The sequence below is a fragment of the Heloderma suspectum genome, chromosome 2 (genome assembly GCF_057233095.1).
Source record: "Heloderma suspectum isolate Gila_16-S chromosome 2, 16-S_ref, whole genome shotgun sequence".
Taxonomy (NCBI): domain Eukaryota; kingdom Metazoa; phylum Chordata; class Lepidosauria; order Squamata; family Helodermatidae; genus Heloderma; species Heloderma suspectum.
In genome coordinates, this window is record NC_139459.1 from 261,479,458 (window position 1) to 261,503,446 (window position 23,989).

The following is a 23,989-nucleotide window of genomic DNA, read 5'->3' on the forward strand; positions in this document are numbered from 1 at the left end:
AGATGTTGTGAAAGGGTTCCTCTTCACCATGAGCAGCATTCTGCAGTCATCCACTTTAGTTGTCTTCTGTGGTCTGTCAGGCCTTTTGCTGATGCTGAGCTTGCCAGTTAATTCCTTCTTTTTCAGGATGTTCCAAACTGTTGTGTTGGCCACTCCCACTGTTTTTGCTATATCTCTGATGAGTTTATTTTGTTTCCTCAGCCTAATGATGGCCTCCTTCACTCACATGGACACCTCTTTGGACCTCATGTTGGGAGTTCCAGTGAACAGCTACCAAATGCAACTGTAACACTCACAACCACCTCCAGGCCTTTTATCTGCTTGATTGGTCGAACTGTGGTGCTGGAGAAGACTCTTACGAGTCCCCTGGACTGCAAGGAGGTCAAATCAGTCCATCCTAAAGCAAATCAACCCTGAGTGCTCATTGGAAGGACAGATACTGAAGCTGAAGCTCAAATATTTTGGCCACCTAATGCGAAGAGAAAACTCCCTGGAAAAGACCCTGATGCTGGGAAAGACTGAAGGCAAAAGGAGAAGGGGACGGCAGAGGATGAGATGGCTAGATAGCATCACGGATGCAATGAATATGAACTTGAGCATGCTCCGGGAGAGAGCACAGGACAGGAAGGCCTGGCGTGCTATGGTCCATGGGGTCACGAAGAGTCGGACACGACTGAACGACTGAACAACAACAACAACAACCCAGGAAACAGGCCACACCTGGCCATGCAGCTGCTTGTCAGCCATTCGTTCCATTACTTATGAGCCACCAACGATGGGGGGGGGGGTGTATGCCACTGGCTGTCCTTCCTGAATGGTTAGTGCCCCACTTTTGTCAAGCCCCTTGAATTACAGCGGAAAGCCCTGACTTCGCACCCATCTGGGTGTGTTTCCTTTCAACTTGAATGTGGTGGTGTACAGAGGCCAACTGCCAAAACAGTTATCCTTGTTCCAATATTTCTGGCCCTGACTGTAGCTTCTCAGGCAATCCATGTCCAATAAATGTGAGTGGAATATACCAATTTGGAGCATTTTGCTTCGATTAGTTTCTCTGAAATTTTAGTCATGTAATAACCTTTTAAATGACACACATTAAACTCATACTTCCTTGCAAAATTACAGGAGTAACTGGTCTTTTTAAAAACCTCCATTGATGTTTGGCATAGAGAACTGCTATTGTGTTCCTTCCTTTCTGCTGAGATAAAACAGCCTGATTCTATTGCTGGGAACACTAGCATAACAGGAATCAAAGCAACATGCCTGGCCAGATGTGACCGTCCAATCTTTCTTTCTTTCTTTCTTTCTTTCTTTCTTTCTTTCTTTCTTTGGTGTTGGCTGAAAATCCATCCATCAACATAGAAGTCCAAATCAGACTATCTCAGCATGTGTGATGACACTTTCAGCAATGATACCACATGAAGGGTGTGGAGAGAAAGTAGAAAGTGTAGGTAATGCACATGACTTGGAGGGAGCAATCCTATGGCTGCTAGTCAGCAGCTAGATGGCTATAGCCATAGGATATGTTGGTTTCCAGGAAATGACTTTGGAGCCCGTGCCCCGAGGTCAGTTCCTGGAGAACCAACCTTTCCCCCTCTCCCATGCTGTCTCACTGGCAGCTTGGAACAGCCCCACTCTCTGTGCTCAGAAAAGTAGCATGGAGCAGCGAAAACGGGGTGTTCCAGGGGTTGTTCTGGGGTGGGGAAGGCGGAAATGCTGGTACAACAAATCCTATGTGTCGTCCGGTAGCTGCTTCCCCTGCTTCGCCTTCCCACAGCTAGACAGCTGAAATCGGCTGTCTAGCTGCAAATGCAGGGCAGCTGAAGCCCGGAGGGGATGATCCCCTCCATGCTTCTCCTGCCCTGCATTGGATAGGCAGTCGCGTCTGAGTTTGGAGGCGGGCACCTATCCCCATAGGACTGTGCCCTAACCCTGCTTTTCTGCTTTCATCTGATGCAATAAGGTTTAGGTGAAGAGGAAGTTATTACAGCCCTGCTCTGTAATCATCCCTAGAGAATATTGAGCCAATGTGGAAAGCTGTCCAGAGGACTAGAACTCCCTGTGCCTTCCTCTAACTTGTGCTGGCAGACTATGAGCTATACAGAACACTTTATGGATACTTCAGATTTAATAGGCAATTCTCAAGTATCCAGAAATCCAGAATATATACAAATGTACATTCAACTACCTGTGCAGTGCAATATGGTGCCTGTTTAGTCCAATGGGAGGTTTATTCCCTAAAAATGTATTTAGCATTGCAGCCTGACTCATTTGGGCTAATTACAAAATATCTAGCACATCAAATCAAACAGGAATTTTCGACAATATATGGATTGGGAAAGCATTACAAACATTTCCAGTGATTCAAGAAGACAAGATCTTTATTTAAGATCTTTATTTAAGATCTTGTCCTTGGATTGAAACAGGTCACAGTGTTGAACTACCATTGAACTGAAAAGAGCACTTTGCTAATAATATAATAAAATAAAAAGAAAGACTTGGTATGAGAAAAATTTACACCAAGTGTTGATGCTTAGTTCTCCCACCAGTATATCTATTGAATTTTTTAAAAAAGAAATTCCATTCCACTAACTACAATAGAAAGGGAATAGGAAAACATATGGTTTTCATATATAGCCTCTAGCTTTTTGGCAAACGATGGACACAAATGGTTGCCAACACGTTTTCAGTCCCAAAACTGTGTGACTGAATATTTATTTTATTTTTTCTGTTAACTTCCCTTTCTCCCTCAGTCTTTAACCAATCTTCCTGACATTTTCAGGTTATGTAAAATAGACATTACTGTCTGGCACGTGTGATTTTCAGGAAGATTGGTGATGACGTTTCAATTTTATTTAGAATAACTCACCTCCCTGATTTTCATTTAACATGGTGGAATCCTTTTTTTTTTTGACTGATTGCCTTATCTATTGGAGGCACAATTGTGCCACCAATAATTTATGTATGTTCAAGGGCTAACAGCCTGTTTCTACAGACTATTTTTTGTTAAACGTTGTATTTTTATGTTTCAGTTGTGTTTGGGCATTGATGAAAATCTGTTGTTTTGCATTTTGCATGGTGAGATGCTCCTTAGTTAATGGGGAACTTTTGCTGATATGTAGTTAGCTCAGATCGGGGAAGGGAATTATTAGAAAGCCACATGTTTGGGGGAAGGGTCACTTCACATATTATATCTACAGTAGCACTATGTAAGGATGGCTGAGAAATTTTGGGGTTTGCATTTTAATGTGGGATTGCCCAGTTGCCACCTCCTGGAACAACATGCAGACCCAAACACAATTTGTGTTTGAAAAGCACAAAAGCACTCAGAAAAACATTTCCGAGTTTGCGATGCATTTCACAAGACAAAAAAAAAAAGCATTGGACAACACCCATTTGAAAAACGCACAAGGAAAAATGTGTACATTTCTAAAATCCACACAAACGTGCATTAATCAATGGATGCATGCATACAAAACTGTTTACATTGGAAAAATGCACACTAATACATATACATTTATGTCTGGAAAAAGGAACTCGTATGGAACTGGAACGGAATGAACCTAGTGGTAGAAAACTGAAAACCTGAACAAGACTGAGCTCCTGCTGCTGCTTCTTTTACACAGTCATCATCACCACCATCATCTTTTTAATTATTATTCGAATGCTGTTTTCCACAAAATTGTGCTCAAAGCAGCTCATGACATGCAAATGAACAGCAGTAAACAGAATTTGCTTGACAGATTTGCCCATCCCTAGCCCTATGCAAGTATCCAGCTGAATGTGTGACAGCACAAACCATGCCTGGCACCCCCAGTAGCCCCCCTCACACCATCTCTGTCTCCTCCAATGTGAAGGTCTGAAGGGAGATTCTAAATTCATTCTGCTAAATGTGCTTAGAAGCCATAGAAGCTCCCCGTGATTGGAACCCCTACATTATCAGGGTTCCCAATCACAGGGAGGCCTCTAAGTGAGTTTAGCAGAGCATGTCCCATTTCAGTGGGACACACAAGCGATCATACATGTCTAGTCAACAGCAGCAAAGCCAGATTTGCCTCTGAATAATGTGGGAAATTGTCCCATGTAACTATATATTTTCTATGCAATATAGTTCTAATTCTTTGGTATGTGGGATTCTCCACAATTATTTAAGGTGTCTCCGGCTACTAAAAATACAAGGCATGAAGTACTAAACAATAAGCTTACTTGGTTTTCCAAGAATTGAATAAATAAGTAATAAAGAGAAGTTAATAAGCTCCTAGAGCAAGCAAACCTCTGTGGAACAGATATCAAACAAACAAATATGGGCCCAGAAATAAAGTATTGATGTAAGTGGAATGATTTCCATTGATCTGAATACACATCGTGTCAAGCCCTTTTTTAGTGTTTCCAGAACATAACATACAGAAAACAAAACAGAAACACCCTCCTGTCTTTCCTAGTCCTTTGATTTTCAAGGCTATAAGAAACAAAGCAGAAATCAGAGCCACGAATTAAGGAAATATTACATCAAAATTGCACTTTTCAGCACAATCCTATACATGACTGTTCAGAAATAAGTCCCACTGAGTTCAGTATATAGGATTGCAGTCTTAGGGTATTATTCCATACAAAATTAGCCCAAATTGGCTCAAATTAAGCTAGTCCAGAACACATTTTGTATTGTGTATATGGAGATGAAAGTTAGGTGGTGGACTGATATAGGTGATTTGCCACATATGCCTTAACTATGAAGTGTCTTCTAAATAGAATAAAGGAATACATTAGAATCTTGTTCTTCACTTTAAAGAAACAGGCAGCTTTGATCACAGGTGCAGCTTTGAAAATTAGAGAAGGAACACGCAACGCAATGCTGAATAAATCTCTGAGAAGCACTTAACTAATTCACTGGGATCTCACAGTGTCAAGTTGCATCTCCATTCTTTGATTGACCAATTAGAACTAGAGTTGAGCTTTGAGTGACTTCTAGCAGTGAGGAAAGTAACCCAAAAGGTTCCCCCCCTTTTTTTCACTCATGTCTGGCAGTAGTTCATTGCCCTTGCCCCCCACCCCAAAGAAGTGTTGGGTAAACTAGGGCCACGATTATATTAAACTAGGTACAACAAGGGAAACCAACTAACTGTGCAGGAATTAACATGCAACCTCCTCCTCGGAAGCGTGTTACAAGTGAGCCAAATCCTGCCCCAGGCAGAAGCAGAGGGATCTGCCCACTTGGTCACCTTCCTGGGGCCCAAACCCTGTGACTTTGAGTGTGAGCTCCAAGCAGGCCTCAAAAAGGTTCTTTTCCCTGCCCTTAATAGTGGTGGGATCCAGGAGGGTCTAGGGAATCCTTTTTCCTTAGTCTCTGGTTGCTCATTAATGAGTTACTTGCTGCTCTCTTACCCACACTGACTTGTCACTGGGACCAGCATATTTCTAATGGTGCCACCTTTTCTAATCTCTATCAATCCTGGACTATGCCAGTTTAGAGTGGGTGAAAAACTCTGCAATCCACAGCCAAAAAACCAATCAATCTAACTCTGCTAAAAAAAAAATCTTACTCAGCCCTGGCAGACAACTGATCTCACTGTGTCCCCTAAGGATGTACAGATTTTGTTAAATCTGTTCTGTCTGTGTTTCGCAGATCGTTGGTTGTCATTCATTCCATCGTCCTCTCATTGATTGAATAGGATTATTTTTAGGGGTATACAAGAATTGCATTCCACTTGTATAAGTGTGCATTAGCGCACATGCACATTAGTGAATGTGCCCATTAGCATTAACACACACTTGTGGTAATATACATTACCAGAAGTGCGCACTTGCACAAATTGCCCTCCAAAGTTAAAAAACAGTCTACAAGTCCTTGGAATGTATGCAACTCAAGAAAAGCTGGCCCGATGGGGAATCCACAGTTCAGATTAATAGAATTCTGAACTCATTTGAATCTGTTGTGGATTTCTCCAACATCCCTAGGTCCCTACATACATCTGTTTGCCCCACCTCCTCCACAAAGGCCAAGGGCAACATACCCCTCCATCCAAATCCCGGTAGACCCACGTCTATACTATGGAGTATGGGACACTTGACTGTGTTATTAGAGGTTCTCTGTGCACTTAAGGCAGGAGATAATGGCTGTTGTACCATGAGATACTTGAGGGATTCCTCATTGAGGGATGTCAGGCACAATGCTGTCGGTTATTTTCTATAAAGCCCTACACAGCATGGGTCTTGGCTACTGGAAGGACCAGCTTCTTCTGTTTGAGCCTGTACACAGAACGCCTTCCTTAGGGAAGCTCAGCTGGTGCCAACCTGGCTGTCCTTTCAGCATCACATGAATACTCTTCTAAAATGCTCAGCATGTTTCACAACTCATTTTAGTTTCATGGCATTGCTCTACTTGATTTATTGGTTTTCTGGTTTCTGTGCTTTTTTCAGGGTCAGCCCAAGATATTTTGCAGCCTGAGGTGAAGGACAAGATGGTGCTCCCTCCCTATTCCATGTGACTGGTCGGACTGGCAGTTGAATCTTACTTCAACACCAGTGATGGGATAGGGTCCTCCGCTACACCTTAGGGAACAGGCCAGTTTAGGGGGCACAGGGCAGGCTGTGGGGCATAAACAGCTCTGTCCTGCAACAGAGGGGAACAGTTGGGCAGCCCAACAGGGACAAGTAGGATGCTGCAACGGCTGCCCCCAGTATCTGCCACCTGAGACAATCACCCCACTCTGCCTAATGGTAAGGCCAGCCCTGGATTTCATCTTTGTTTTTGTTTGTATGGTTTTTATTGTAATACTATTATCTACTGCCCTGGCAGTTTTGTACTGAAGGAGGGCCTATAAATTACCTGAAATAGATGGAACGATGGGTCTCCTCATCCATCATGGTTTAGCCAGAACTTCACTTACAGGAAGACTAACACAGGGGTGGTATTCTCAGCCTGAATACCTCCTAAATGCATCTCAGGGAATCATGCTGAGTCATTTTCTTGATCTTGTAGAGAATGTTTTCTCTGCACAGCATGCAACTGTCGATTGCAGCTAAATGCCGGTAGCTGAAGGAAGAACCTTGAAAATGAAACCTAAGTGGCTCCAAAACTCCCTGAAACCCAGAAGAGGGGGAAATCTAAGGGTCAGACTCTTTTCTTATGATCTTTTCATTAATTCAGTGGTTTTCTGAAGTCACACTTATGAGCTTCAAATGCCTCTCTTGGCACTTGGCAGTGCTGCCTAGGTCTAGGTCAAGTAGCCTTTGCTGGAGGAAAGTCTACTGGCCAGGTGCTAATTACTGATGGGCAACATCAAAGCATCTCCCCCCCCAGCTCTCCCCTCTAATGATTCTTTGACTTTAAACCAGACTTAGATTGGACACTTCTTCAAATAGAGGACCGTCCTCAGCCAAAATAGAGGACTGCCCTCTGTAAAGCAGGACACCTGGCCACCCTAAGTGGGTAGGTTTCATGCTCGCAGGATCTACTTTATTTTTTACTAGTACCTTGAAATCCACCAACCAGAGCCTGATGCAAAAGACAGACACTTAGAATTAAAGAATTCTGAGCCAAGGAATTTATTTTGAGTACCAGGGGTGATCTCACAGTCCTTCCACACACAAAAATCCACACCTGGTTACCCCAAGCTTATTTTCTTTTCATCTGTAAAATGTAGAGAGGGAGGGGTCATTTTGCTCTTGCTATTATTAAACAATGGAGAGTCAGACATCCTTGCCAATCTGCTGCAAATCTACCAATAGATCCCGATCTTCTGCCCACCACTGCCTTAGACTACTAATAAAGCATGAACTCATTATGCTTATGAGAAGCATAATGGTAAAAAGAAATGTAATGTGAGTCATTAAAATCTGAATTTCAAATGTGGTGTTTAGTATGGAAACCTCTCACTGGACGGAATATTTCATATACACTCTGATTATGGAAGCCAGTCACAGCTGTTCTTAAAGAAATTCTGGGAGAGGTGTTGCCACCTCCTATTTCTGTTTTCTTTTCTTCCTCAAAGGGGATGCTAGGAACCAGCATGTGTGGTCCACTGAATATGGACTGGGGAGACCTGAACGCAAAGCTCACCTCAGGCACGGATTCAGTGACTGGCCTTCTCTGCAAAATAGCTATAACAGTAACCTGTCCAGCTCGTGCTGTATAAGCCCAAACAAGATAGTTAATGTAAAGCAATTTGTACATGAAGCACCCCTGGTGCAAATAATGATAAGAAGCAAAATGACATGTGGGTTCTGATCCACAGATCTTTGTGCACATCAGCATGATGTAGAGATGGAGAGTGAATGAGAAGGGCTGCAGCACAGTGGCAGTGTACCTTTGTACGCGAAAGTTCCCAGGTTCAAAATCCAGGTGTCAGGCTTGAGCCCAGGCCCTCTGTTTCGGTTTCAGACTCTGATTCAGATTCAGAGACAGAGCAAGAAGAAGCCCAGCAGAGACAGGGTGTAGGGGAGGAAATTCCCTAAGATTCCCCAGAAGCCAGTAAAGAACCTTCCCAGGGGCTTATTGAGGAGGAGGGCTAGGCTCAGAGACCCTCTTCTCCCCTCCCCATGGAAACCCAGGCTCTGTCAGAGAGGGAGGGAGCATCAGGATTGACAGATGCCAGAGCTTGCTGCCAAGTTGAGACAGTGGAGTTGAGAGGAGAGAGTAGGAGGCGTCACACCAGATGGGCTGCCCATCAGAAGTTGCGTCAGAAGGATCCTCCCTGAAGGCAGGAGCTCAGGAAAAAGCCAGCCAAGCATGGCGGGAAACCCATCCATAGTCGAAAAGGCTTTGCGTTCAGTACCTTTCTTAATCAAAGCACTACTTAGCTCATTAGGCCCTGATGAGAGCTCCCAAGCTTCACAGTTGTTTTAGGGGTGAAGAAGTGCTGTTAACTGAATAAAAGAGTTCATGGATTGCACAGTGCTTGTCTCATTTCTTGGTGGGAGGGCTTGGAATCCACGACAGCAGGTAGGGCTGGGAAAGACCTGTGTCTGAAACCCTGGGGACTTGAAGCCAGTCAGTGTAGACAATACTGAGCTAGATGGACCAACAGTCTGACTTTGTATAATCGGAAACTATGAGGAAACTGGAAAGCATCCAGAAAGAGAGAGCTAGTCTCGAGATGCTGAAAAAATATTTTTAAGACTTGGTAAAAGGCAGTTTTCTATGTTCCTATGAAGTGGGTAGGATGCACAAAGAGATATGGTTCCTTGCAGTCCTAAAGAAGTGAGGTCAACACTGATCTGATCAAATGGATCTGATCCAGCAAGGAAACCCCTCCATGCAGGTCTTGTACACTGGACCAGAATAGGATCCATGTGCAAAACATGGCTTCAATGGATAGTTTATCCACGCTGCATCAAGGGAATACAGGCCCATCAGTACAGGCAAAGCATTTAATTAAATTGTAATTTGTATTTATGACATATCTTTTGACAAACCTGAAGTGCCTCTGGAGTCTAAGAACATTTGTGAAAATAAGCAATGGAGTGAATGGGACAGCACAGGATACGATCAATGCAGACTGTGGCTAGAATATTAAACAGAGCAGTTCCCATGGAAATTCAGAATGACAGATTTGTAACAGCTAGCGGAGTGTTCAGGTAGCTCTTGGCTACAGTGTGTGAGTGTGTTCACAATTATGAAGAAAATAAGTATTCACCCAGTCAAATACAGGCAACATATGATTTGGCATTTTGATAGTGAGGATTTTCCGTTCACTAAATGAGCCCCAACAAACTAATACATGATGATAAAATGATGATTAAGTGAGGTCCACAACAGGTATTCCCAACATGTGCAAGAGATACAATCTAAACAATGGAACAAAATGTTGGCTTTATTTTATTTTTTCTCAGCAGTAAAATTATTCAAGCTGTGTTTGAAATTCTGACTGACAAATCAATTTCACTGCAGAAGTTTTATAATAAACTATGTTAGTCCCAATGATTTCAATGAGACTTGGGGGAAATTGAAAAGTTTGAAAAAATATCAATATCAAAGGAAGCAGACACCTGGGGGAAGAAATACCTGCTTTGGTAGGTTCTAGGTCATAGCTACTGCTTTGTTGATGTTCACATGAATAGAGCAACACATTTTCCCCACTGCTACATCCACAGAAATTTCTGTTGGGAGCTGGGGATTCTATATGTGGAAGTGTTGGGTTAGACATTACTTTGTCAAAGGCTGAATTGAAAATTAAATGTTTATTAAGGGTGCAATCCTATGGGGATAGGTGGCGGCCGCCTCCAAACTCAGAAGCGACCGCCTATCCAATGCAGCACAGGAGAAGTATGGAGCAGATCGTCCCCTCGTCACTTCTCCTGCCCTGCATTTGTGGCTAGACAGCCGATTTTGGCTGTCTAGCTATGGGAAGTTGGAGCGGGGGAGGAGGCTGCCGGATGACACAACGCTGAGCACGGGGCTGTTCTGCGCTGCCTGCAAGGTAGCGCGGAAGGGGGGAATCAGAATAGTAGGGTTGGAAGGGGCCTACAAGACCATCTAGTCCAACCACTTGCTCAATGCAGGAATCCAAGTCAGAGCATCCCCGACAGATGGCTGTCCAGCCTCAGCTTGAATGTCTCCAGTGTGGGAAAGCCCACTACCTCCCTAGGTCATTGGTTCCATTGTCATATTGCTCTAACAGTCAGGAAGTTTTTCCTGATGTTCAGCCAGAATCTGGCTTCCTGTCACTTGAGCCTATTATTCCGTGTCCTGTACTCTGGGATGATTGAGAAGACATCCTGGCCTTCCTCTCTGTGACAGCCTTTCAAGTACTTGAAGATCACTATCCTATCTCCCCTCGGTCTTCTCAAGGCTAAACATGCCCAGTTCTTTCACCTCTCTTCATGGGGCTTTGTTTCCAGTCCCCTGATCATCTTTGTTGCCCTCCTCTGAACCCTCTCCAGCTTGTCTGCATCCTTTTTGCCACCACATCACATTGTTGGCTCATATTCAGCTTGTGATCTACAACAATGCCAAGATCCTTCTTGTTTGTAGTGTTGTTGAGCCACGTATCCCCCATCTTGTAACTGTGCATTTGGTTTCTTTTTCCTAGGTGCAGAACTTGGCATTTATCCCTATTAAATTTCATTCTCCTGTTTTCTGCCCAGTGCTCCAGTCTATCATGATCACTTTGAATTTTGTTTCTGTCTTCCAAGGTATTAGCTATCCCACTCAATTTCGTATAATCTGCAAATTTGATCAGCATTCCCTGCACCTCCTCCTCCAAGTCATTAATAAAAATGTTGAAGAGCACCAGGCCCAGGACTGAGCCCTGCGGTACCCTGCTCATTACCTCTCCCCAGTTTGAGAAGATCCCATTGATAAGCACTCTTTGAGTCTGATTCTGTAGCCAACTGTGGATCCACTGGATCGTTGTTTCATCTAGCCCACTTTGAGCTAGTTCGCTTATCAGGATATCATGGGGCACTTTGTCGAAAGCTTTGCTGAAGTCAAGGTATATTATGTCCACAGAATTCCCACAGTCCACAAGCAAGGTTACTTGATCAAAAAATGAGATCAGATTCATCTGGCAGGATTTGTTCTTGACAAATCCATGTTGGCTTTGAGTAATCACAGCATTGTTTTCAAGGTGCTTCCAGATGGATTGCTTTATGATCTGCTCCAGAATTTTCCCAGGGATTGATGTCAGACTGACTGGTCTGTAGTTCCCAGGTTCCTCTTTTTTACCCTTTTTTGAAGATAGGGACAACATTAGCCCTTCTCCAGTCATCTGGCACTTCCCCCGTCCTCCACAATTTCTCAAAGATAATAGACAGTGGTTCTGAGAGTTCTTCTGCCAGTTCCTTTATTACTCTAGGATGCAGTTCATCTGGCCCTGGAGATTTGAACTCATTCAAAGTCATTAGATGTTCCTTGACCATATGCCTATCAATCTCAAGCTGCAATTCTGCCCCTTCAGCCGGCACTTCGCCTTTGCCAGGGGGGTCATAGACCCTCTTTTGGGAGAAGACTGAGCCAAAGTAGGAATTGAGCACATCTGCCTTTTCTTTGTCATCTGTTATCATTTTGCCATCCTTATTTAATAGCTGAACCACTGTTTCTTTCCTCTGTCTTTTACTATGCATGTAGCTGAAGAAAGCTTTTTTGTTGCTTTTTAGCATCCCTCACTAACCTCAGCTCGTTCTCAGTTTTAGCCTTCCTGACACCATCCCTGCAATTCTGTGCTACCTGCCTGTACTCTTCCTTTGTTACTTGGCCTTCTTTCCACTTCCTATATGTGTGCTTTTTTGTTTTCAGGTCATCCCGAAGCTTTTTGTGAAGCCACATTGGCTTCTTCTGTTGTCTTCAACCTTTTTTTCTTGTTGGAATTGTTTGTAATTGTGCCTTGAGAATTTCCTTTTTTAAAAACTCCCACCCATCTTGGATTCCTTTTCTCATTAGAGTCGCTTGCCATGGGACCTTACTTATCATTGTTCTGAGCTTATTAAAATCGGCTTTCCTAAAATCCAGGGTATGCGTTTGGCTACATTTGGCTTTTGCTTCCCTTAGAACCAAGAACTCAAGTATAACATGGTCACTTCCCCCCAGAGACCTTGTAACTGCTACTTTCTCCACTAAATCATCTCTGTTGGTTAGGATCAAGTCAAGGATAGCCGATCCTGTAGTTCCTTCCTCTACTTTCTGTAGGAGGAAGTTATCTGCCGCGCAAGTCAGGAATTTCCTGGAGGGGCCATGTTTTGCAGAATTTGTCTCCCAACAAATATTGGGGAAATTGAAGTCCCCATTACTACTACATCATGCTTCCTTGAAACATTGGCTATTTGCTTTTCAAAAGTTTCATTCTCGTCTTCTCCTTGATTGGGTGGCCGGTAGTAGACTCCGACCCCCAGGTTCCTTTTATTCTTTGCTCCATTTATTTTGATCCAGATGCTCTCGATGGGGCTACCAAGCTCATCCTCCTGTATTTCTGTGCAGAGATATGTATTTTTCACATACAGTGCAACCCCACCTCCCTTTCTGTTCCTCCTGTTCTTTTTGAACAAGTTATATCCTTCAATTGCTGTATTCCAGTCATGAGAGTCATCCCACCAAGTCTCAGTTACATCTATCAAGTCATAATTTCCCTCCTGTATTAAGAGTTCAAGTTAGTTCTGTTTGTTTCCCATTCTCTGGGCATTAGTATATAGACATCAAAGACCATGATGTCTTCATAGTCTGGCTTTCTTCCTACATGTGTCTGAAGACTATTATTGGGTGCTATTAGAGCTGTTCTCTCCACTGCAGTGCATGAGCCTTCGTCCATTGTTACCTCCAACTTTACATCTCCTGAGTCCTTTCCCCATAGGATTCAGTTTAAAGCCCTCCTGATGAAGTTCTTCATGCTGTGGCCAAACACATTCTTCCCAGCCCTTGTGAGGTACAACCCATCCCTTGCCAACAGTCCATCTTCCAGGAAGTATAGCCTGTGGTCCCAGAATCCAAATCTCTCTTGTCGGTACCACCATCATAGCCAGTCATTCACCTGGAGAATTTTTCTTTCCCTTTCTTTCCCTCTTCTAACTACTGGAAGGATGGATGAGAAAACTATCTGGGCCCCAAAGTTCTTGAGTTTCCTTCCCAAAGGTAGGTTCTCTGGGAACTGACGTCAGAGCACGGGGTCCGAGGTCGGTTCCTGGAAAATCAGATATCCTATGACCATCTAGCCGCTGACTAGCAGCAGCCATAGGATTGCTCCCCCCATTAATTTAAATTTATCCTGAATAATATTTATAAATGGTGAACATTTTCTTTTCTAGACAAAGTTTGGTATCTTTCTTCCTGACATGATGGTATTATATTCAGATATAATATTCAGACAAGCAATCACCCAGATCCATTCCAATGTGATACAGTTATGTCAGAGAACTGTATTATGTGAACACTTCTACAGGTCATCTGGCTGATGTGCAGTGGGCAGTGGCCCACCAGGAAGATCAGCAGTTTTTATTCATGCTTTAAAAGAGAGACATATAGATAGAAGATCAGTCATGAGATGATGAACATTCTTAGATCCATATAGTGAACCAATAGTGAACTATTTCATATGAATAGTTTGCAGCATGGGCACAGGTGCAGTGTGGAAGAATTTAAAGGTGCACACTGTCATAAGTGTGCATTTCCCTGTAATGGTACATAAAACAAAATATCTCTTTCCATACTGCCCCTTAATGGCACATAAGAATATAAGAAGAGCCATGCTGGATCAGACCAAGGGTCCATCTAGTCCAGCATTCTGTTCACACAGTGGCCAGTCAGGTGCCCACAGGAGACCCACAAGCAGGACATGAGTGCAAGAGCTCCCTCCCACCCATGTTCCCCAGCAACTGGTGCACATAAGCTTACTGCCTCTGGTACTGGAGGTAGCATATAGCCATTAGGACTAGTAGCCAGTGACAGCCTTCTCCTCCAGGTATTTATCTAACCCCTTTTAAAGACATCCAAATTGGTGGCCATCACTCACTACATCTTGAAGTAGCGAATTCCATAGTTTAACTATGTATTGTGTGAAGAAGTACTCTCTTTTATTTGTCCTGAATCTCCCACCAATCAGCTTCAAGGGATGACCCTGGATTCCAGTATTTTGAGAGAGGGAGAAAAATGTCTCCCTATCCACGTTCTCCACACCATGCAGAATTTTGTACACCTCTGTCATGTCTCCCCTCCTTTTTTCCCAGCTGTTGTAACCTTCCCTCTCTGTAAGGGAGATTTTCCAGCCCCTTGATCATTTTAGTTGCCCTTGTCAGCACTTTTTCTAGCTCTACAATATCTTTTTTTAGGTATGCTGACCAGAACTGTACACAGTATTCCAAGTGTGGTCGCACCATAGATTTATTTAATGGCAGTATGATATTGGCAGTTTATTCTCAATTCCTTTTCTAATTATGCCTAACGTGGAGTTTGCTTTTTTAATAGCAGCTGCAGACTGGGTTGACATTTTCATCGAGCTGTCCACCACAACCCCAAGATCTCTTGGGGTTGTGGTGGACAGCTCAAAAGATCTATTTCTTGGTTGGTCACCACTAGCTCAAATCCCATCAGGTTATACTTGAAGTTGGGATCTTTTGCCCCAACGTGCATAATTTTACACTTGCTTACATTGAACCACATTTGCCATTTGGATGCCCACTCTCCCAGTTTGGAGAGATCCTTTTGGAGCTCTTCACAATCCTTTTTTGTTTTAACCACCCTAAACAATTTGGTGTCATCTGCAAACTTGGCCACTTCACTACTCACTCCTAATTCCAGATCATTTTATGAACAAGCTGAAGAGCATTTGTCCCTGTGGGATCCTACTATTTACTTCTCTCCATTGGGAGAATTTAGCATTTATTCCTACTCTCTGCTTTCTGCTCTTGATCCATAAAACAAGTTATCCCTTTCCAAGTTTCACTGGATAGTACAACTGCTGAAAATCAGAACAGTGGGCATATTTTATGAAGGGATGCTTTCACTAGAGATCTGTCTCTAAGGACAGCCTTGATAAACAACTGATGGGAGAAATAAACTGTAAAAGAGAGTAATGACTGACTCAGCATTTCAGCTACATTTAGCCAGATGCATAAAATTCTTTGTACCTCAGGAACCACTTAACAATTGATAAGAAGCAGAGCATGAAAGAACACAAGACTGATTAATTCAGTAAAAGTAGTACCACTGTTGCAAAGGGCTCATCTATAGCTGTTGGTTTGTAGCCTGTTAATCCCTGCAAGGATAATTCTTTAATGGTCTAATGTGAATTTATTTTGGCATAGCTAGTTTTTGGAAAGGGGGATTCCCAAACGGCAGGGTCAGAGCAACATCAATGAATTATGGGCTGCTTGGATTCATATTCAGATATCTGGACTACATATACCTCTTTCTATGCATAAAATTACCTTTTCAGCTAATCTAGTACTAAGAGCTAATATGAGAACCTTGTGCTCTGTGGAGGCTGAGGGGTGTTTTCATTTTTCTTTCATTCATTTTATTTTTCGGGGAAGTTTGGGATGCTTTATTGTTGATGTTATGTAATAAAAGGGGGGGGGGGCTGTGTATTGGCTGCCTTTACCAAATACATACTCAAACTGAACCTTGGTGGCTGACTTAAAAGAGGTCAGACTATTGGTTCATGTAGCCCAGTATTCTCTCCTCTGACAGGGGGCAATTCTCCAGGGACTCAGGCCCACCGAACATGCAGCAATTAAAAAAAATGGCCAATAGCCTCAGCTGGAAGAGACGATCATTAATAGATCAAAGCAGGCATGGAGAGAAAACTGAACCCTTTCCTCTCTTGCTGCAGTCCTGAGGGAAGAAATCCTTTTTTTCTGAAGTTGGTATTTGCTGGTGGTGGTGGTGGTGGTGGTGGAATTCTCCTTGGCAGTAAAGGTATTTTCTACCAGATCCTTTTAATTGGAGGTGCTGAGGATTGAACCTGAAACCCTCTGCATACAAAGCAGGTGCTCTACCACTGAACCTATAGTCCTTCCCCATAATGTTCAACAGAATTTAAACATGGGAAGTTTCTTCCTTCTCTCTCTCTCTCTTGCATATATTACACTGTGACATTAAAATTTGTGATTCCTAACTCATTTTTTCTCCACTCCCTCTCCCTGCCCATATTTCAAAGCAGCATCACCTCAATTTGGCAACAGAAACACATAGGATATCTCTAAAAGAATTACAATGGAGGACCTTGAAGTCCTAAAGCCTGAACTAATTGCTTTGATAACAGGAAGAGAGTGTCTCTGGCCACAGCTGTTGAGAGGCAGAACTAAGCAGGTGGTGGGAGATGATGGAGGGAGAGAACAGATGTTAGCTACAAAATTTGGAACACTGCTACAGTCCACTTACAGTAGCCCAATTTCCATCACAGTATATTGTACAAATAATTAATCTGAACCACCCAAGCCCAGAAAAAAAGTCATCAATTTGCAGAGCACATGTCCACAATAGAGAACAGTTTATAATGATCCAACTCCTAGAACAAAGTAATTTTTCTTGCTTTTAACAATCTATTGCATTCGCTTCCTCATTCACTTTTATATTTGCTGCTTTCCCTTTTAGCAGAGGCAAAATGATAGGATCCCATGATCATTTTATGTGGATGAAGGTCTGGCAGCTGTTGTGGTTCCTTCAAAGAATGGAAAGTAAACTGGGCCAGGCAACCAGTCTAAAAATGGGAGGAAAATTTGGTAGGTGAAAACCACAAGATTCCATTTATGTTGCACGTGCCCACAATAAATAGTAGTTTAAAAGGATCCTGCTAAAGGTTAAACTCCACATTACATCAAGTACACTTTTAAAAAAGTGTGCTTACCACTGGCCACTTCTTTTTCCCAGAAAAACAGCCATGAGGGCCTGATTCAGGTTGGAGCCATGATGCAGAAGGAAGAAGAGGAGGAGGAGAGGTTTGTTTAACCCCATCCTCCCTGTGCCGGTTCCCTGTCCCAAATCACTCCAGCTGCTACTTGCTTGGCAAAAAAAATGGTTAACCCCCTCCTCCCTGCACTGTGGTCATGACTCGGGCTGTGGCCCTGCACTTCTGTTTGTCCTGGAAAAAATGGGCAACACCAAGCATGTTTTTTATTAAAGTGTTCTTAACGTAATGTGTTGTTTGACCTTAAAGCATAGGCTTCCTTCACACAGAGCATTTGTACTGGAATCAAGAACGGTTACTCTCTGAAGTTTGCAGGTCATTTTCATGACATTGTCATCCTCCGGTGCCTCTCCCACCGTATTTTGGATTTCTTCAACAATAACTTAACTCATTTAAAATGTAGTAACAAATATTCGCCACTATGAAAGAGCATGTGAAGGAAGTGTACTGATAGCTAGGGATGTACGAAAGTTCCACCATGGATCTCGGGGAGGCCGAATGCCAGCGCATTCGGCCCCCCGAAATCGGTGGTGGAATGCCTCCCCCCGGGACGAGACTTACCTTGGGTGGATCTTCATGGCGGCGGCGGCGGCGGCTCCGGCGGCACTTCGGCAGCAGCGGCTGCGGTGGCCGGTCTTCCGACCAGCTGCCGCCGCCGCCATTTCCAGGTTAAAAAAAAACACAAAACAAAAAAATGTGATAGGCTATGTAAAGATTTACGTAGCCTATCACGGCTAGATTTTAAAAAAACGCCATGATAGGCTACGTAAATCTTTACGTAGCCTATCACAGCTGACTTAAAAAACAAACAAAAACAAACAAACAAACGTGCGTACGCAAATGGCGGCGGCCATGGCCGCCGCCATTTGTGTTCCTCATTTTGGCACGTCTTAGCCTACGTAAACATTTACATAGACTAAGACGGCAAAAATAAGGAGAACGCAAATAGTGTAGCATCTACGCTATTTGCGTTCCTCTTATTTTCGCTGTCTTAGTCTATGTAAATGTTTACGTAGACTAAGACGTGCCAAAATAAAGAACGCAAATGGTGGCGGCCATGGCCGCTGCCATTTGCGTACGCGCATGTTTGTTTTTTAAATCAGCCATGATAGGCTACGTAAACATTTACGTAGCCTCTCACGGCTGACTGCAGGGACGCAAACGGCGGTGGCTACAGCCGCCATTTGTGTCCCTGCTAGCCAGCAGCCAGATGTCCAGCTGCTGGCGGAGCTGGCCGGCGGCTCCGCAGAATAGCTGCGGAGCACAGCCGGCTGGCCAGGATTCCGGGGGGGAGGAATGGGGTGCCTCCCCCCCCGGCCAGGATTCCGGGGGGGGGCAGAAGGCCTCCCCCCCCCATCAACATAATCCGCGGAAAGGTAAGTCACTTTCATACATCCCTACTGATGATAGCGCGATATTGCTGCAATGTTGCATTGCCATCTGCTGGCCATATAGATAGAACATATGGAACTTTCCCCACAAAGGAAACAGCCAAAAAAACAAGAGGAAGGAAAGGGGGAGGCACTTGTATTGTGCCCATCATGATTCTGGAAGGACGCTGTCACGCTGCAAGAAGAAAGCTCGGTAAGGGGGCGCGATTCTTGCCTCATGTGATGGAGCTCATAGTATCTTTTCATGCTTTAACAAGCTGCTACTTTCCATTTCTCAGCTTTTTCTTTTCCTCTCTCTCTCTCTCTCTCTCTCTCTCAGCATATTCTGCCAATTTCAGGCATATGAAATCATTTGCAAAGCCTTGGCTTAAAGCAGAGAATGGCAATGCCTGTATTCTCAGGGGTCCTCACACCATTTCCAGGGTAATCAACTGGAAGCCAGAAAGGAACTTTGTGCACAAATGGATCACATTCACAGCTAGCTGTCAGGCCCCACAATAAAGTTGGGGACATCTAGCATTAAGGGATCCTGTCCCACTTAGGTGTTCATGCTAGGGATGGGGAACTTCATCTATTTCTCAAGTTTTTACCCATAAGTCCATTCTTTCTTGTTTCCACATTAATCTACATTTAAAAACATCTATGAAAATCCACAACTAAACACATTAAAAAGTATTTTGATACTTTAGTTTTTGAGCCAATAATTGCTTCAGATCATCTGAGAAGTGAAAAAAGCCGGTAGATAACCAAGTTCCACTCTGCACATTAGTCCGGGAGCTATGGTTCAAATCAGTTTGAATTGGAATTTTCAAAGATCAAATTCTTCAAGCTTCCCTAGCTAGGATTTGGCGTTACATGTACATATTTAAACTGAAATGATATTCAGAATTGAAAAGAGATGTAAAATTAAAATTAGGATGTCTCTCATTTTTTGTTAATCGTATCTTGAATATCACAAAAGAAGAAAACACCACCATAAATAACATCATATAGTCAGATGAATTTACAAAATAGCTCAAGGTTATATTACAACTTCAGTGTCAATGAAAATTTGTTTTTTGTTTTTCTTTAGCCCATTAAAAACAGTGGGAATAACCCCAGCAAAGAATAAGTTGGTATCGCATCTTGATCTCTGTTGTTTCAATATACAAGATCTTTTATTTGTTACAATGTTTTCCCCCTTTTCTTATGGGTGAAATGGGTGACAAATGTTTGATTGCAGCTTTGGGTAGACTCACCAGGGGCCAGATTACAAACATGCTGCAGGGGGATGATTTAGCTTAGCCTTCCCCAACCTGGTGCCCCCCAGATGTGTTGGACTAAACTCCCAGAATGTCCCAGCCAGCTGGCTGGGGCATGCTGGGAGTTGTAGTTCAACACATCTGGAGGGCACCAGATTGGGGAAAACTGAGCTATCTCAAGGCCTTCCCTGGCTTAATCCAAACACTCAAAGAAATACTTATGTCTGGAAAAGGTGAAGAATATTCTGCACAATAAAGCTATGGTTGTAATGTCAGGCTGATTTTGGTTTGTATGTTTTCGGGGTTGGATCTAGATGTAGGTGTGTGTGACTGGGCTGGCAGAAGTGGCTTTCCCCTCCCTCTCCAAGACAGCACCTCAAGTCCCCTGAAAATGCTACTCAGGGGGTCAGGGATCCATGCTGAACTGTGGTGTATATGGGGGTGGGAGACCCCCACAAATCAGGTGGAGGCACCTTCCATGAGTGGAGCCCTTCTTTCCATGGAAGGCAGATCCTGGATCCAACCCCAGGCCTTGGACTTGTGGCCTTAAACCACATAAACAGCAGCTTCCAAAGTTCAAAGTCACCAACTTTTACTACAAGCCACAGCTGACCTTTACCACCATTATCTCCTTTCTTGCTACTGTCCCTCATCCTCACCACCTGCCAATACAGTTTCAGGGGCCATTTTTTTATATGCGTGTTTTGAATGGAAACCCATACAGTGATTTCACCAAATATCATTTTGTTAATCCAACTTTTATGAAATACAGCAACAAAGCAGCTAATGAGACACTTACCTTTTTGACCTCATATTTAATGGCCAGCTTGATTCTGCTCAGACTTGGACGATGGTGCTCAGTCCATGATTGTACATTCACATCTCCATTGAGAATAGCCTCCACTTCTTCTGTGTCCCTGCAGAGATCCAGCACACCCACCACAAAATCCTTGCATTGCATAGATAACTTCCTATAATCATTCTAATGAAACAGAGAGAAACAAATGTTTTAACAATCATTGCATTGTGAAACTTGGTTCTATAAGCCTCCTAAAACCTGAAGGCCAGAATACACCTATGTGCAGAAATAATGGGTTGGATCCAGTCTTAGTTATATATTGAATCCAGTGAAATCAGTGGGACTTAGGTTCATCATTATGACTAACTTAACTCCCATTGATTTCAGTGGGTCTGCTCTAAGTATGACTATGTCTGGATCCAACCCTATATATTGTATGCCATGGGTAGGTAAACTAGTTCCCTCAGTAGTCCTGCTATAAAAAAGGGTGGCAGGCAACCCTAAAATGTTAGTAAAAACCAACACAGAAAACAAACGCTTTACCAGGGTTTCATACTGCTTCTTGTACAGATGAGGAAATGTTTTATTCTACTAATACTTTTCACATAAAGGGGCAGAGAGTAGGATTTCAATTTGGTCCACTTCTTCACACACATATCAAATGAGGTAGTAAAATTGTGCCTGGACTGTACCAGTTTAGGCTGTAAATAACAGAACTGCATGTTTGAATGGTTCCCCATGGAGGCAAATATTGCGAAGAAGGCCAGGCTAGAGCAATGCACAATCCTTTGCATATATTTTCTCAGAAAGTAAGTCCCACTTTCTTAAATGGAGCGGATTGCCTAGTAAGGGCATAAAGGATTGCAGCCATGTTTACGAGGGGGATTGTGTGTGTGCTGTGTATCTGTGGGAGGAGTCTATCTTGTGATCCCTGCGGTGGCAAGTGCAGGGTAAGTATATTTGCTACATCATCTGCAGTTTGTGTGAATGATGCCTGAAGTTTTGACAAAGCCAATTTCTCAATGTGGAATCACAGGTTGTCTTCATGATGCATTTGCATATTATGGCTTCGCAGAGGACAAAGAATGTTTGCTTCTACAGAATTTTTTATATCCACTACTATTTTTTTGCAGGAGCTAAAAGTATTTTACAGACACTGTTGTCGGGATTATTAAAGACAAAGGGATAAGAAGCTATTAATGCTGTATGCAATAAATAAATAGCTTGACCCTATGAGTCGCTGCTTCATTGCAGGGTGGGCAAAGAGAAGACCATGGAAACTAAGCCAAAACCATGTTGCTCCAAATTATGAATGCCACATTCAGACAAGGGACATCATTCTCATATGGGGCCATCTGCATACAGATACAGAGTATGCAGAGGGATTCAAAATCAGACCCAATCAGTTGCAGGAATTACACAGCTTCTTGCAATATCTAAGAGTTAGATTACTACAATACACTCTACATGGGGCTGCCTTTGAAGACTGTTCAGAAGCTGCAGCTTGTGTGGCAGCCAGATTAATAACTGGGACAGAAGGTCTGAGTGTATAACACCAATTCTGGCCCACTTGCACTGCTTACCTGTATGTTTCTGAGCCAGATTCAAGGTGCTGGTTTTAACCTATGAAACCTTACATGGCTTGGGACCACAGTACCTGATGGAATGGCATACCTGACTTGTACCTGCCCGGACACTATGATCAACATCTTAGACCTTCCTCTGAGTGCCATCTCCAAGGGAGGCTCAGAAGGTGGCAACAGGGGAGAGGGCCCTCTTAGTGGTGGCCACCCAACTGTGGAATTATCTCCCCACTGAGGCCCACCACTGTCATCTTTTCAGCACCAGATTAAGACTGTCTTCTACTCTCAGGCATTTAATGGCATATGATGGGGCATTTATGTCACCAGTTTGAACAGGTCTAGTATTTTATTGAAGTTGGTTTTGGCTATTTAAATTGTTCTTAATTTTGTATATTTAAATTTTTATCCTGTATTTTAGCTTGTGAATTGTTGTGAATTGCCCAGAGAGCTTTGGCTATTGGGTGATATAGAAATGAAATTATGAATGTTTATGAAATGGTAATAAATTATTATTATTGTTGTTGTCTCAATTCTGTTCTACAAGTGTATAGACTTCAGTGCTCTACATGATGGATAGATCCCCCATTTTACCAAAATGCTTAATTTTGTGACCAGGATTCCTATCAGTCAGGGTCGCTTTACAACCACCTTCCCCAACATGGTACCCTTCAGCATTGTTGGTCTACAACTACCAGCACCCCCCAGCCAGCCATGCTGGGAAACATAGCCTAATACAGCTGGAGATCACCAGGTTGGGGAAGGTTGCTTTAGAGTCTGAGAAACATATATTTGATTCAAAAGCAAACCAGTTTAGGGCAGGGATACATTGAGATATGATGTAGCTGAGAAACACTACAAGCACTTTAGAGGTAAGAAGCCCTTTGGGCAAGACAGAAAAATGTGAAAACAAAAGTCAGCTTAGGGGGTTTGAGATTATCACAATAGCATGATGGTGTGCAGCGAATTAAGACCCAGAACCCTTCAAAAGAAAAACGTAGGGCTAAACTAGATACAATGGCATTCATGCCATTAAGAATGGCATGAATGGTGTTTTTTTAAAAGTGAATTTCAAGTGCAGGGACCTGATCCAGACCAGGACTCTGATGTGGGGAGTACGGGGCTTTAACCATTCCCTTTTCACTGCAGTCCGGATCCATATTGCCCCCCTTACAGCTGTTGAAAAAAGCTCCCATTGGAGTGAAAGGGAGGGCTTTTTTAATGCAAATAGCAGGCGTGGGGGCTGATATGGATTGCGTAGGGATGGACGGAGCACTTACCTTCCATTCCGTTCTGTTTCCGCTGGGTGGAGAGGCGCTCCGTCCCTCCCCCCAGAATCCTGGATGGGGGGGAGGCGATCCAGTCCTCCCCCCCGGAATTCTGCTTGGCTGGCTCCGCTCCACGGCCAAGCCGCGGAGCCGCCGGCCGGCTCCGACCGATCGCAGCCGGACATCCGGCCACTGGGCAGCTCTGCAGGGATGCAAATGGCGGCTGTTGTAGCCTCCTCCATTTGCGTCCCTGTATTTAGCTGTGATAGGCTACATAAATATTTATGTAGCCTATCACGGCAGGGGGAAAAAAACCCAGCATACACAAATGGCGGTAGCTGCCGCCATTTGTGTACACTTGGTTTTTTTCTCCCTGCCGT

General features: G+C 43.4%; 1 protein-coding gene across 1 annotated transcript in view; it reads right to left on the minus strand.

Moving 5' to 3' along the window:
• Positions 1-23,989, minus strand: part of TRPC7 (transient receptor potential cation channel subfamily C member 7) — a 205,971-nt gene that overhangs the window by 118,125 nt on the left and 63,857 nt on the right. The window contains exon 2 of the mRNA XM_084832415.1: positions 20,762-20,944. Within this exon, the coding sequence (XP_084688541.1) occupies positions 20,762-20,944 (183 nt within the window). The remainder of the gene's footprint in view (positions 1-20,761; positions 20,945-23,989) is intronic.